Consider the following 14012-nt stretch of genomic DNA (forward strand, 5'->3'; position numbering starts at 1 on the left):
TACGTATACTTCAGTCTCGTTGCAATCTCACGCCTGCCTCTAATAAATTTTATACTCCTACTTATTTACTGCCCCAGTTACTTAGACTCCTTCGCTTTTAACGCTTTTTCGTTAATTGGAACTTTTTTTTTGGTTACCTATGCAGTTTTTAGATTTTTCTTGAGACGGAATAGTGTTGCTATTCTTGACTGTACTTAATTTTTTAACTTTAAGAAAAATCTATTCTTAATTTCAGTTGGCAGGTTTCTGTTTTTATGACACTACTGGGATAATATTGATGACTCTTAAGTGGGTTTAAAGATGGCCCCATAGTTGTATTTTATAAGTTGCTGGGGAGTTTGTTCCGCCACTTCTTCTTCCGAGCAAAAACACATAGGAAGTGGTGAAGGGTGGGCGTTTTGGGGGCTGTGTTTTGTATTTTTTTTTGACGTTCGAAAAGTGCTGTTTTGCAGCCAAGTTTGTACAAATGAGTTTTAATTTTGATTTTTGATTGCCGTAAAATTACAGTAAGTTACAGTCTACCCTAGAAAAAAGTTATTTTGAAATATTTTCAGATTTTCATAACATTAAAATCTATCAGAGAACTTCACAAAACTCAAAACTGATTTCCATTAAAAACACCAACATTTTTACCGTTCCCGGAAAAAAGCGTAACACAAACAAGTTCCCGTAAATATTGACTGGCGCGAATGAAAGAAACTTACTCGTCATTTCAGGGAATGCACGCCAAATGATCAGTTGATACATTTTTCTGTTATCTGACCTATTTCTATAGGAATTAGGTCAGATACGGGCGCGGGGCCAACAATCCATCATTGTGCTCCAGCTATTTTTACACACAAACTATTTTTAACTTGCAAATCTATTATGTGGTGGGGTAAGCGGTTCTTTGTTGAGTAAGGGAAAGGTAAAAGATAAAGGTATATGCAAAGATCCATTGTCAGCTAAGATTTTATTTTTCCAACACATTAAATTGCGTGAATGTGGAATGAGATAATAAGTTGGACAAAAAAATCTTGATGTTGGCCCAAGAATTTTGTAAGGGTAATTTAAAATCAAAGTAATAATGTCTAAGGTGATATGTAAGATAGTACTTGATATGTAAGTATAATAATACTATTGAATTCTTATCTCAAACTTTGAAACACGTTTTACAGTCTATAAATCTATTTATATAAGAGATGAAATAAATTACTCTAACACAATGCGAAACTTTCATTAAGAAGGGTCTATAACTTTATTTAAGTTCAAGTTTAATTTTAGTAACACGAATTATTAACGAAGTTATATTCGTGAAATTTATATTAGTAAAACTGATTTGTTTACTTAAAATTTCAAGAATTTTCTGCCAAAAATAACTTGATAAAGGTTTTTTACCCGTTAGAGGAAATTAGAAAGATTGTTGGTACCTATGCTAATTATGTATGGTTAAATTAGTTTAATGAAAATACTGAAACTGATAAATGAATGAATCGCTTAATTTGACACTATGTAGCTGTTTGGGAGAACTAAAACATCAACAACACACGCACCCAGCTTTGCACAGTGCCAATTTTTAGTCGGCCGTGGTTTCTTCGGGCTTAAAAATCAGTATGGAAATGAATGGTACTGGTAAATATTAGTGTGTACTTTGATTTACATTAAAAACGGCAATGAAGAAGAAAATTGTTGGGCTCCATTTTGTTCGTTTGAGTGACGTGTAAAATTGCTGGAAACATTTTACAGTGGGCGCCCAAATAAAGAACATGTCATAATATATTTTTTCTTTTAGCAATAAATTCAATGAATAATACATATACTGCCGCATACAATTTGGCGCACTGCAGTTAAAGATTTTTGATGTGTTCAAAATACATTATATTTTTTTTAATCAATGAAGAAAGAAAGATAATTTTAGTTTGTAACACTCTCGCGGTCATAACCTGCTTTAACAACCAGTTGCTTGAATATGTACTTTCGAAACACAAGTGACACTGCTGACAAATGCTAGTCTCGTGCGTTTTCTTAAAAGTTAATACACAATTTTTATAATGAATTTTACTCCATTTCTGTTATATAGAAATCCACATTCCAGTGTCTAATAGACCCCCTTGTTTCATCAATATACTCGTACTTAAAATTGTACTTCGTCCATTAATTAATATCAATTCTTGATGACCTTATTTTAGTTGAAATTCCCAGTTTATTTATAGCCTCAACAGCTGTTACAAATCAGGAAGATGACACCAATGTTAAATCGGAGCAAGCAAATGCAGGGCGAGCTTGTCCGATAATCGATAAATTAATCGAGTGTTCACGCGACTCGATAAAAATAGATCGGCTGGGGCCGAACGAGTAGCATTTGTAAACTCGATATACGGCCTGTTTGAGCTACTGGATTTTTTTATACTGTGTCGTTTTGTCAAATGAGAGTGATTCGATTGAGAGAGACAAATAAATCGGGATTTGCATACCGAGATTTTTTAAAGCCAATCTTATATTGCAAATTGATGGTTGTACAAAAAATACGTTTTAGGTCACAGATCATCTAGGAACATGTTTATGTGATTCCGACTACTAATGAAAACAACATTTAACACAAGAAAAACTGTCCAATTAAAACCTTATTCCAGAACAAAAAACAAAAACAAGTTCTCCTTTCAAAAAACTTAAGTAAGGAACGAAAATGTCCCTGAATATTCATAATATTATTTCGTAGAAAAGAAGTTCTTACCCTAAATTAAACAACCAATTTCCAGACGTATTCCATTCTTCTTAGAAAGCCAGGTGTTCGAAGATTGCATACTCATTATTCTTGTGAGAATATTAGCTGTGTCGCTAAAATATTTGTAGCCATAAATCATTATAGAAAGTTATTAAAAATAAGCCTTTCGTGTAGGTCTTACGTCTTACCTACTTAAAACCTAGCACCATTTTTTATGTGTCATAACCAGATGTGCTGAAAGAAAGACCTCATTTTTTTGTCCTAAGATACGATAAACATTATCAACTTTTAGTTTACTTACCAACAGTTTACTTTTGCTCTTAATATGGTAGGTATTATTAAATACCTTTAAACATTGTAGACAGCTTGACATACCTGACCGTTGTAGAGTGCGCACTTATCACATACAACACATCTTCTCACTGATTAAGAGCTTGATCAAACTATCGGCCGATTGAAAGTATGCTGCCTATGGAGTATGGAGACCACGGACTAGCAAACGCAGCGTAGGACGTCCACCAACAAGCTGGACAGACGACCTTATAAAGGTCGCCGGAAGACGCTGGATGCAGGTCGCCTAAGGTCGAGATCGAAGGGGGAGGCCTATGTTCAGCAGTGGACGTCCTTTGGCTAAGATGACGATAATGATGATGAATGGAAAATGTGAATTATCAGGTGAGAAGTATATCTAGAAACCTGATAATTCACACTACACAAAAATTATTTCGTTTCACTATAAACACCGCTAAACGTTGAAAACACTGAGCTATTTACTGGATGTAGCCTCCAACGATTATAATAACTTTTGCTAAATATTCTGGTGTATAGGTAATAGTTACTCATCAGCCTCCATAACTCTTTTGATAAAGGTCACGCCCTAGGATACATGATTAGTAGGTAATAGCACAAAGTTCCGAAGTATAGAGAACATAACCAACAGTTGTTAACATAAGTTAACAAAGTTTGAGCTAAATTTGACGCCACTAGTGAGGCTTCTTCTGAGAACACGAATATTGATTCCCTTTCAAAACCAAATGAAGTTTGAACTATCTCTCCATCTAAATATAAAACAAGATTATTTTCAATGACTATCAATAATTGAAGTCGTTGATTGTGATTTTAAAAGTTCCATACATAGGTACCGCACAAATTCACTTATTTTGAATGTGAATTTTCATATTCAAGTTTCAAATTAAACAGTAGTTTTGGGGAAAACTAACGTTTTTACAGTCGGTGAACTTGGGTCTCACATTATTTATCCTACTTTCTAATATCTAGGCGTCGTTTTTTTTGGGTCCAAAACCATGAAGTGACCTTGAAATTCAAGATCATAGCTAGCTATACTAACAGGCATAGTAAACACAGGTGATGGTTCAGTTTGTATGCAAACTATGGTAACAATATAGTGTAACACGACAGCCGTCAAGAGCATGATAGTATATGCGCGGAATTAGCATAATAGTATAAATATGATTACTCCCGTTACAGGTACATGAAGGGTCATTAATGTCACGGGTTTTGTTGTGGGAGTTATTTTCGGTGTGAATGTAGAAGTCGTAGTTTTTTGTAGTTGTTGATTCCATTGAATATGTTCCAGCATACATGTAGTCATTTTTGGCCGTGGTTCCATCCTCTGCCTTACTTCACTTAGGGTAATTAAAAGTAGTTGGTATTGATAGCTTTTCGAAAATGTAGCTGATGCCTAAGCTACACTTTCGAAAAGTTACACAAAGTCCGTAAAACCTTGAGAGAGGAAGAGACAACAAAACACCTAAAACCTACAAACTCTCACATTTACAACATAAGTAATTTCTATAAAAAAGAAATAATGAACAAAAAAAACATTGGCCACGTTGGTAGGAGATATCACGGCGGTGTCTTAATACCACAATCAAGGAACATCAATCACCCCAAACTTTTGATGGTATGTACCCGTACGCCATTCTGCAATAATGACTTCTTCCCACATTCACGAAGGCTCACTGTAAGCCAGTCACTTATTGATTTTCAATAACATAATGCGTCTTTTCTTCCTTGGATAAAAAATGTGAAGTACGCCAGTGCAATATTGTAGCCCCTATAGATATAAAGTTAAACCATATTTTTTATCCGCTTGACAGTCCACTTCTAACTCCAGTCTAGACAGACAGACTGCAAAACATAACAAAGATTAAAAAACGGACTTTAAAATAACCAATCATACAGTAGGCCATATCTTGACCGGCTCCAAAAAAGGCCTGAATTCGATTACCCGGCCTTTGAGGTGCCCAATTGCATCTGCAGGCCAAATTTCAGGTGCAATATTCAGCGTTCATTTCCACGTTAACCTGGGTATTCAAAGTCTTGCAATCATGAGTCCATATGATCAGTTTTACTCTGAATATTAAGTGACCTGAGTTATATGAATGGAATGAGTTTCGGGAATTCGTGAGAGCAAATGTTGATCAACTTGATATGGACGTGTAATGTTTCTGCAATGGTGTTTGTCAGAAGTTGAATCATAGTAGTCTACAATGTTTTAAACTAAATTAACAATATTTCGACTTCTTTGGAAATAGAAGTAGAGTACCCTTATGCTAGTTTAAGCCGATTAGTTACTTTTCTACCTTATATTTCCATAATCAAATTAACCACACACTACAATATTGAAAACGATTGTACTTGACAACTTTATAATTTGAACGGAATAACACGAGCTCCCACACTCACTCAAATGAGACTCATCCGACAAATCTGCCACTAACAACACTTCTAGTTTACCCAAAAACATTTAATTACGTTTACAAACAAAAACGTGTTTTACGCTCCAAAATACCACAAATTCACCATCTAAACAATAGGAGTCGGCAAAGCGATTCACATGAACGGTTTTGAACGTAACTTCATTTGCATACGCCAATCAAAGCTTAGCATACAAATCGAATTTGGACGACAGAAGGACGAATTTAGTTTAATTGCTTGTAATCTTGCTGTGAATTATGGACAGGTGCAATCTTATCAATTGTTTTCTTTAGGTGTTTAATCGGTTTTTTATACAGTTGTAATAATAAATTACAACACACAGTATAACATATTAATAGAGCTACTGTAAAGCTTTTTGTAAAATACGGTAGATTACGGTAGAAAATTAGTTTCAGTAAAAAAAAAATCCCTTTTTTTTCAATCACCACTCTAACTGCACACATCACAGGATAATATAATTATTAGAACAGAAAATCATTATGTTAATCTCACAAATGGTAGTCTAATTCCATATAACACAAGTAAATAACCCACAACCATCATTGACAGAAAATAAAGAAGACCGCAATAAAAAGCACACTTCACAAGCGATTTAAAGCCCCAAACATCGTCATTTGTCAAACGACTTACCTTCCTACGAATACCTTCCCAAATAGGTTCACTACTAATGAAACGACCCTAGTTTATTTATGTTCGAACAAAGCCAATTTCGTCATCAACTAAAAGCATCGATACTTGTATGGGTAATAAAAGAAAATTACAGAACACATTCCGTGACTACCAACAGTTTGGCGTGCACACAAAAAAGAAATGCTTAACAATAAAAGATTTGAAGACATTCGTGTTTTTGTTATTAGTCGTATCTGCATGTGGGACTACAGGTAGTTGGATAATCAAGCTGTTATGCTGTGTCCTATGTGACACGAATGCGAAGGGGTGCGATCAAATGGTCGAGTGGCATTTGGTGACGACTCTGCGCTTCGGATCGCTTCGCATTCGGATTCGCGTTGATTCACCCATGTAGGACTCACCCTTAGTACATTTACTTAAGAGTACCTCTTGGTTATACCGAACCAGATCAGTGTAAATGTAATAAATAGCTCTTGTTAACACGGCTCACTATTTTTGACGGTCGGTTTCACAATACAATAATTATTTACAAGTTTTTTAAGTACTGACAAACTGATCGCTAAAACTGGCGACCCGATATGATGAGTGCTATCGGGCCCGGTTAGTTTTTACCCCAATTGTGCAGTGACCAAATTGTGATGTATGACAGTTATCTGATGATGATAAAATGAAATTTTCCATTTCATTTCACATTGTTTTGAATGAAAATTTAGTACATAGTTGAATTAGTAATCAAGGATTTTGGAACCTTGTTGTAGGTAACATCTAAACTCTCAAAAAATAATGGTTCATCAAAATCATCGTACTATTAATATGTATCAACCAATTTCACCTACTTCTTCCCTAATCGCTTAAAGATCTGACAATATTGATTACTGGTAGATAACAATAATAATAAACATAAAAGTCCATGAGCTCCAGGAATAGCCTTCATACAGCCTGTTAGATAATTCTAATAATATATCCGAAGCAAATCAAAGCTTGTAATGTTGTTTATTTTGGTCAATAAAAACCGCTCTAATGGATTTAGGTCATAGATATATTTTCCCGGTTTTTTGTGCTTTTGTTTTTGCCGTTTCATGCATCAATAACTCGCTCATTTTAATGGCATCTGTAATCTATTTTCATGTAAAATGCAATACAATCAAGTAAATAAACATACAAAAAATGCAATCGACTCATACATAGTTTGGCCTCAAAATGGAAAACATTTTTACAGTAAATCTGAAAAGTTTATTTATAAAATCTGTCCTAGATGTTTGCTCTAAAAAGATATTTAAAAAACCAAAGGCTTCCTACGCCGCTGTCTTGCTTTCCACAAAAGAAACAGGAACGACTCGCTGACAATATTCTTACTTAATTTCGTCACAAAGAAAAAGTTTTAATGTTATACATTTTTTTCTAACCAACATCGCGAACTTTTCGACCAATTAGACTTGGTATTCAAATACACCCGAGTTTTCCATTAAGAAAAGACTTCGAGAGGTTTCCGCCTTCTTTGTCGAGACTTGAAAACACTTTTTATTTTTGAAGCGAGTCTAAAGTCAACGTACTTGTATTTGCTTAACCATTAAAGGGGTGAAGTCGAAAGCTTTTCGCTTCGAATATTTGCATGTTTTCTGCGGATCCGTTGTGCTGACAAAGAAACATCTCGTGCAAGGGTGTTAGGCTGAATAAATGATGCCCACATCGCCCTGATGGCTTTCATTGTTTTCAAGTGAAATGTTTTGAATGTTTGCTTTCGAGGTGAAGGATTTGAAAGGATCTTTATTGTTTTCTCTTTCCATTGTGTGAGGGCGACAAGGATAGATGAACGTGTGGATATAGGATGATCCCTTCAAAGTTTGACAGGCCTATGAGATGGGGCATGATAAAGATATGAGGAGGGTCTCGAAGACACAATGCAGCACATTCCTTGTTGCAAGCGAGCTTTGTGTTAAGATATTAGTGGTGACAGGCCTTTCATTACGCCTCTCAGGTGATGTGTCATGGAAATTGGAGTGTTTGAACAGACACGTTTGGAGAGAAGGATTTCTGAAAAGAATTGTGATGAAACAGCATTATTTCAATATTCTAAAGTGTGAGTGAACTTCCATGAATGTATGCATTGCTATTATACAACCATTAATGAACTTACTATGACTTATTACAGTTATTGTCTTGCAAAACTTGTAATACGAAGAAAACAGCTGAAACGTTCATTCAAATTAAAACTAGGGCAAAAAACATGACCCGAGCGCAAACTATTGGCAAATTACCCCACAACGTCAGCACAATAACTAGAGTTAACCCGGATAACCGTATGTTAAAACGTCACGCATATACGCAAACGGTGGAAATTAAAATTTTCCCCACCCGTGCCAAATCCGGGCGGTTGGGCGAATTTAATATCCGGGTGGGGACACGGCACAATTTTAGCTTTAAACCACTGTCTCGTGTGGGCTAAAAATACTGTTTTACATATAAATGTTCGAATAAAATGGGTGTCGCGATTATCATATTAATCAGGGTGGGTAAACCGGTTTCAAAAAGTAGGCCTTTTAAGCTGATAACAGGAAATTGTTTTCTGAAAATTGGATTGACGGAAGAATGGCCACGTTTAACATTATTTTGTACTAAAAGTCGGCTGGCTAATAAATATAAAATCGATTAACTTTCTCAATCTCATGAAAAAGGTAATTTTAGCTCGAACTACTTAATTAGCTCTAAAACACTATCATTACCGTTGATACTTAACATTCACCTCTCATTAAAGTTTTACAAGCGTTTTCTTTAGCATCAATCTTTTCTTAATTACTGGAGGATAAAACGGATCAATGAAAAACTGTCCTTAATGACAAGCAACAGATATCTATCTTAAGTCATTACTTGAGGAGAAAAAAGTACTCGAGGGCACAAAAAAATGCTGTTTTTTTATTATTCATTTTGGAAATGATTTGTCCCTGGCTGTTTTAATCCTTGTGCACTTTGTTTGACTTGTATGTCTGATTATCACGTTCAAAAATAACCTGTACTTAACCTATGTACTCGTACATATGTGTAACCAAAAAAATATGTACTGGTATATAATTCAATGCTATAATATTTTATATGGTCCTTCAATGCCTTACCTATACAAAGAAAAAACCATGTCAATTGGTACAGCCATTTTGCCGTAACATACAATCATTTTCGCATCAGTTCTATTGGTAAGGTTCGAGTCGCACTGATTGTTGCGGTCTTAAAACTAAAGTAGTAGTAGGTACCTACACTATAGTTATTGCAAAAAAAATACATGTCAAAGCCAAAATAATCAATTTTAAGTAGGTATATTTAACAACAAAAGGTTAAGAAAATGACGTTAACAAACACTTACCTTTTCCCTTCAGTTTACTTATTCCTTTAGGGTCCACCATAGGTACGCCATAAAGTCCGAGGGAACTATACGGCAGTCATTATCGAAATTAATGCAAGTTTACGAGGTTTACCCTTAAACTAATGTTAGTTACCCTGTTTGCAGTTACCATGTTATATTCTGTTAGCGAGTCCTAGTTTGAGCTGTGTAAGATGTGGTTTATACTAGGAACGTAATATTAATTAATGTAATTTTAAGGTTGTTTGATAAATGGATGAAATAGTATGAAAGGTATATAGAGATAGATGGGAATTGGAATGTCTCCTTTCTAAATTTACATGTTTTGAGTTAGGGTATACAAAATAGTAGTTGATAAATTTGATGCAGTTCACACTTTAATAATCCATAATAGTAAATTCTTTACTATGAATGAAATATTAACTTTTACTTCCTACTCCATAAAAAATCGTTGAAAATCCTACCTTCAGTATAAGAGAACAAGCCTAAAACGAATGTAGAATATCTTGAAACCGCGCCTATCCGGTTAGAAGCGGATGATGAGAACAGTCAAGTACTAAATAATATATTTAGCCTGTTACCGGCAACCGCTATTAATTATTTAGTAGTATTCCGCTGATTTTGTAAGCTTCATTTGATTTTCAGATAATGGTGGGGTTAAATAAAGGGGAGATTTAGAGTAGATACTTGTTCTCTTCATGTTTTTGTGACATGTTATGTAATGAGATTTATACAGCGAGTTCTGATATTATGTAAATAGTTTGAGTAAAATATAATTACTTCTTTACACTTTTTTTATAACCTTGGAAATAACTCTGTATAATGTATTTTCGTTGTAAATAATGTCACTCAATATAAAAAATTTGTGTCGTTTTTCCCTTTTACACCTTTCTGTTTTTATACTCTTCTTAATTCCATGGGTGTATAATATTATGTAAGGTATAATATATCATGTGAAAAACATTCAAAACAGTGTTCTCAATTAAAATAAATGTAAAATTATATGAGTAACTTTTTCATTCACAATCATTACGCAGAGCTCAAACGTTGCACCTAAAAAAAACAAAAGAACCACGAAAGGATTTCATACGTAAAAGTGGTTTCAATTCAATTAATTTTTACACCATCCTTATCTACTTTATATTTTTAAGTGCCATTTTACTAAGCTTTAGAACGTTTTCAGATTATCCGATCCAATGTTGGTGTCGAACGGCGGTCGGACGAAATTGTTTATAAGTGTGCTATACGTGTACCTATCAATTTTGTTACTATGTAATATGTGTGTGTCTGATGAAGTGAAACTATGAATCAAATGGTTGATTCGGAATTTTGTCGGAAACACGCAAAAACAGCATTGGCTGTCGCCGTCCGACAGGGACATCGGATCGGACCACCTAAAAGCGTTCTTAGGGATTTCCCTTCAAAATTTTTATATTTATTTTCCTTTTGTATTAAAACGTTTATTATAAAGAGGATTTAGCTGGGAGCTGTTTCAAGTGTCGGGAACATCGTACACGCTGAAGCCTTACTGAAAAAATAAACGCACATTTTTTTTTGCTTTTTTATCTCAAGATGAACTTTCTTTGAGGTCAGTCTTGTACTTGTAAGTGTGAGAGATAGGAGTAGATTTATTTATTGAAAATATTTATTCTTTATAAGGCAAAGTTATGTATTTAAGAATTCTGCTTCTGTTTCCGTGACCTTAGGAAGATGCTGTGTGATTTTTCTGTTTTGCATATAACCTTTAAATTTTCATCGCCTTATCTTCAAATACATACCTCATTGTTGTTTGTTGATCATACTGCAATAGCCAGGCTTGCTAAATAAACTTTTATTTTCAAATTATTTTGGCAATATTCTTACTAAAAAAACACTATATAATTTTGGTAATATATAGAAAAAAAAAACAAAGCAATATTTTCAGGATTTTATTTTATTAAAATTTTTAGTCTGTATTTCGGTGAGTACTTTTTAATGAAGTCTTTTTACAGACTTTATTGATATCTATAAATACACTTACGTCTTTCGTAATAACAAAATTTTGTGCAAATGGACAGAACAAATTAAGTACTAAAATAAAACTGACTTTAAAAATCAATTTTTGATTTTACTTAAGTGATTAAACAAAAACAAAAATATTTTTTACAAAGTATTACTCCAACGTAACTCATTTCACTTAATTTCTCATACACCTGAGTTTTGTCAAGCTCAACAATTCATTGACTATTTTACAATATTATCATTGACTTAAATTGTAATTAATGTTAAACAATATAAACGAACGGGATCAGTCGTGGTTGGAAATCTAAATAAAAAGGATGTTTTACAACCTGTTATACCGTTTCCTAATTTATTTACATATTTACAAACACTATTGGTCCATCTATGTTAAAAATTAAAAAAGTCGCATTTATCGAAGAAACAGGTGATCTTGAAAAGTCAAAGAAAAAACTTAAATATTCAAAAGAATTGCTCAATGTCCTAGACAACTGTGAAATTTAATCCTTTTATGCAATTAACTTCATTTAAAACAACTAAAGACCACCTGTTTCTTCAGAAAATCTTTTTTTTTTCTATAAAAACTAAAATCACTTAAAAACCGACTTTTTCGAAGAACCATTATTGCTTCTAACTTCGATAAAACTTTCAGCGAAGATTACATTGGTGTCTCTTTATTCTTCAAATATCTAGTTTTTAAATTCAATATTAAACCCAAACTCGATCGGCTGTTACAATTTTATAGAAAGGTCATGAAAGAAAATGGCCTAAATTTCATTATCTACAGATGTTCAAAGGGAAATCAAAAAGGACCCTCAGTTTCTGTAAGGTCTGTGCGCTTGAACTATTAATAAAATACACTGATTCACATTAAAGCCGGCGACGGCAACGTTGTAAGTGAATTGAAATTAATTTTTCAATCGTTCAGCTTTAACGATATTTTAGCATCGGTTTAATCTTCATAGCCAGTATTACGGCAAATAGATATTAAATAGAATAAAACCTTATCTCAAATAGAATGTACCTCAGATTATTACGTCCTCGAATATTCCAGAACATAAATCTCGCGAATATAACGTTTATGAAACAATGTAATGTCTTAAACCGCGCTGAAACAAAGAAACTAATTCCACATTCATAGAATTTTAACAGCCGACCGAGAACAACGACGATTATCCTTTAATATTTTATTTAAATTTCACTATTTTTGAGATTATCATAATTGTAAATAGGATGGATATGCGGCTGAGCTGCTGAATTATATACAGTTATTTCGCTATTTACAACCATAATATACATACATCGATAGATCGTCCATAACACGCTATTATATACCGTCTTAGATATGATAATCACGAACGTCACTTATTCAAATGTTTCACTTCACAAAATCACTGATTCAGTTCACATTGTCTTTGGAAGAGTATTTAATATTAATAACCTTCAAAGTTCAAGCGGCACAGTTATAGTCTATATGTAGTCTGTGACACACTTGAGAAGGTCCGGCTCAAGTCACACGATCTCGTCATGGTGGACTACGTCGCTGCAACTGCCGGCGCGTTGCAGTCAGGCACGCTGCCGTCACACACGCAGTTCCTCCATCGTCACATTCGACTTCGCGTTCAGTTGCGTGTTCTTCTTCGTCAGAGTACTCGTATTAATCATCTGCATCTGATGTGCTGATAATAAAGGCTGGTTTTCTTGCAATTGCCCACTTGCTAACGTATTTATATTACTTTTCCCAAGCTTTGGAGGCGGAGGCGCCCGCGGCAACGTCGCCATACTTGCTACGTTATTGCTTGGCAAATCAGCAAACTCCGGCGGAGGTAGCTGATGATGAGAGTGATGGTGATGACTCAGAATAGTAGCTGGGTCGTTTTTTAAACTAGTTTGGTAAGTTAACGCTCCTTCTAGATCACCACATATGTTGTTCGGCATCTGGCCATTCTCCACTCTTTTTTTTAAGTGAGCCCCGTTGGTGTGGCCGTCTTGGCCGTTCATTCTCGTTTTGTCTCTTTGGTAGTATACGCCAGCGAATATGAGAACATTTAGTATGAGGAGTGAACATCCAATAGCGATGGTCACACTAAGAGCTGTGGAGTAAGCTGCGAATCCATCTTCTGGTGGGGCTGCTGTAGTTGCATCAGTTTTATGTACTTCAGTACCAGCAGTACTTTGAGTAGGAGCATTAATACCAATAATGTTGAAATTCAATGGTGAAGTAATATTCAGGACTCCTAGGACTGGGATCTTAGTTGCTAGTCCAGTGTCAGTAATGACCATGTCTGTAGTCTTTTTGAATGGTGGGCTGAATGTTTTGATGGTCGGCTGGAGAGCAGACTCTTCGTGTTCGAGCTGATGATGAGACGGAGGCACATCCTCGCCTCCAGGACGGTGGAGATCGGGTACAAGGTTCAACCAGAACGATAGTCTGTTGGCAAAATAAACGCTACACTAAAGTATTTATCTGATAAAATTCCCAAGTTTATTAAAACAATTTTGTAGGTAATACTTCAACACTTCAGCGTTAAAGAACGCGACATTATTAAAGGAGAAAGCTGGAATAAAAATTCAGTAATATCATTT

At 34.6% G+C, this 14012-nt stretch overlaps 1 protein-coding gene across 3 annotated transcripts in view; it reads right to left on the reverse strand.

Moving 5' to 3' along the window:
• Positions 1-11589: 11589 nt before the first annotated feature.
• Nlg3 (Neuroligin 3) overlaps positions 11590-14012 on the reverse strand; it is a 110184-nt gene continuing 107761 nt past the window's right edge. For all 3 annotated transcript variants that reach the window (XM_049842151.2, XM_021341750.3, XM_021341749.3), the window contains exon 12: positions 11590-13857. In XM_049842151.2, coding sequence (XP_049698108.1) covers positions 13008-13857 — 850 coding nt within the window. In that variant the 3' untranslated portion in view covers positions 11590-13007. The remainder of the gene's footprint in view (positions 13858-14012) is intronic.

This window comes from Helicoverpa armigera, chromosome 5 (genome assembly GCF_030705265.1).
Source record: "Helicoverpa armigera isolate CAAS_96S chromosome 5, ASM3070526v1, whole genome shotgun sequence".
NCBI lineage: Eukaryota > Metazoa > Arthropoda > Insecta > Lepidoptera > Noctuidae > Helicoverpa > Helicoverpa armigera.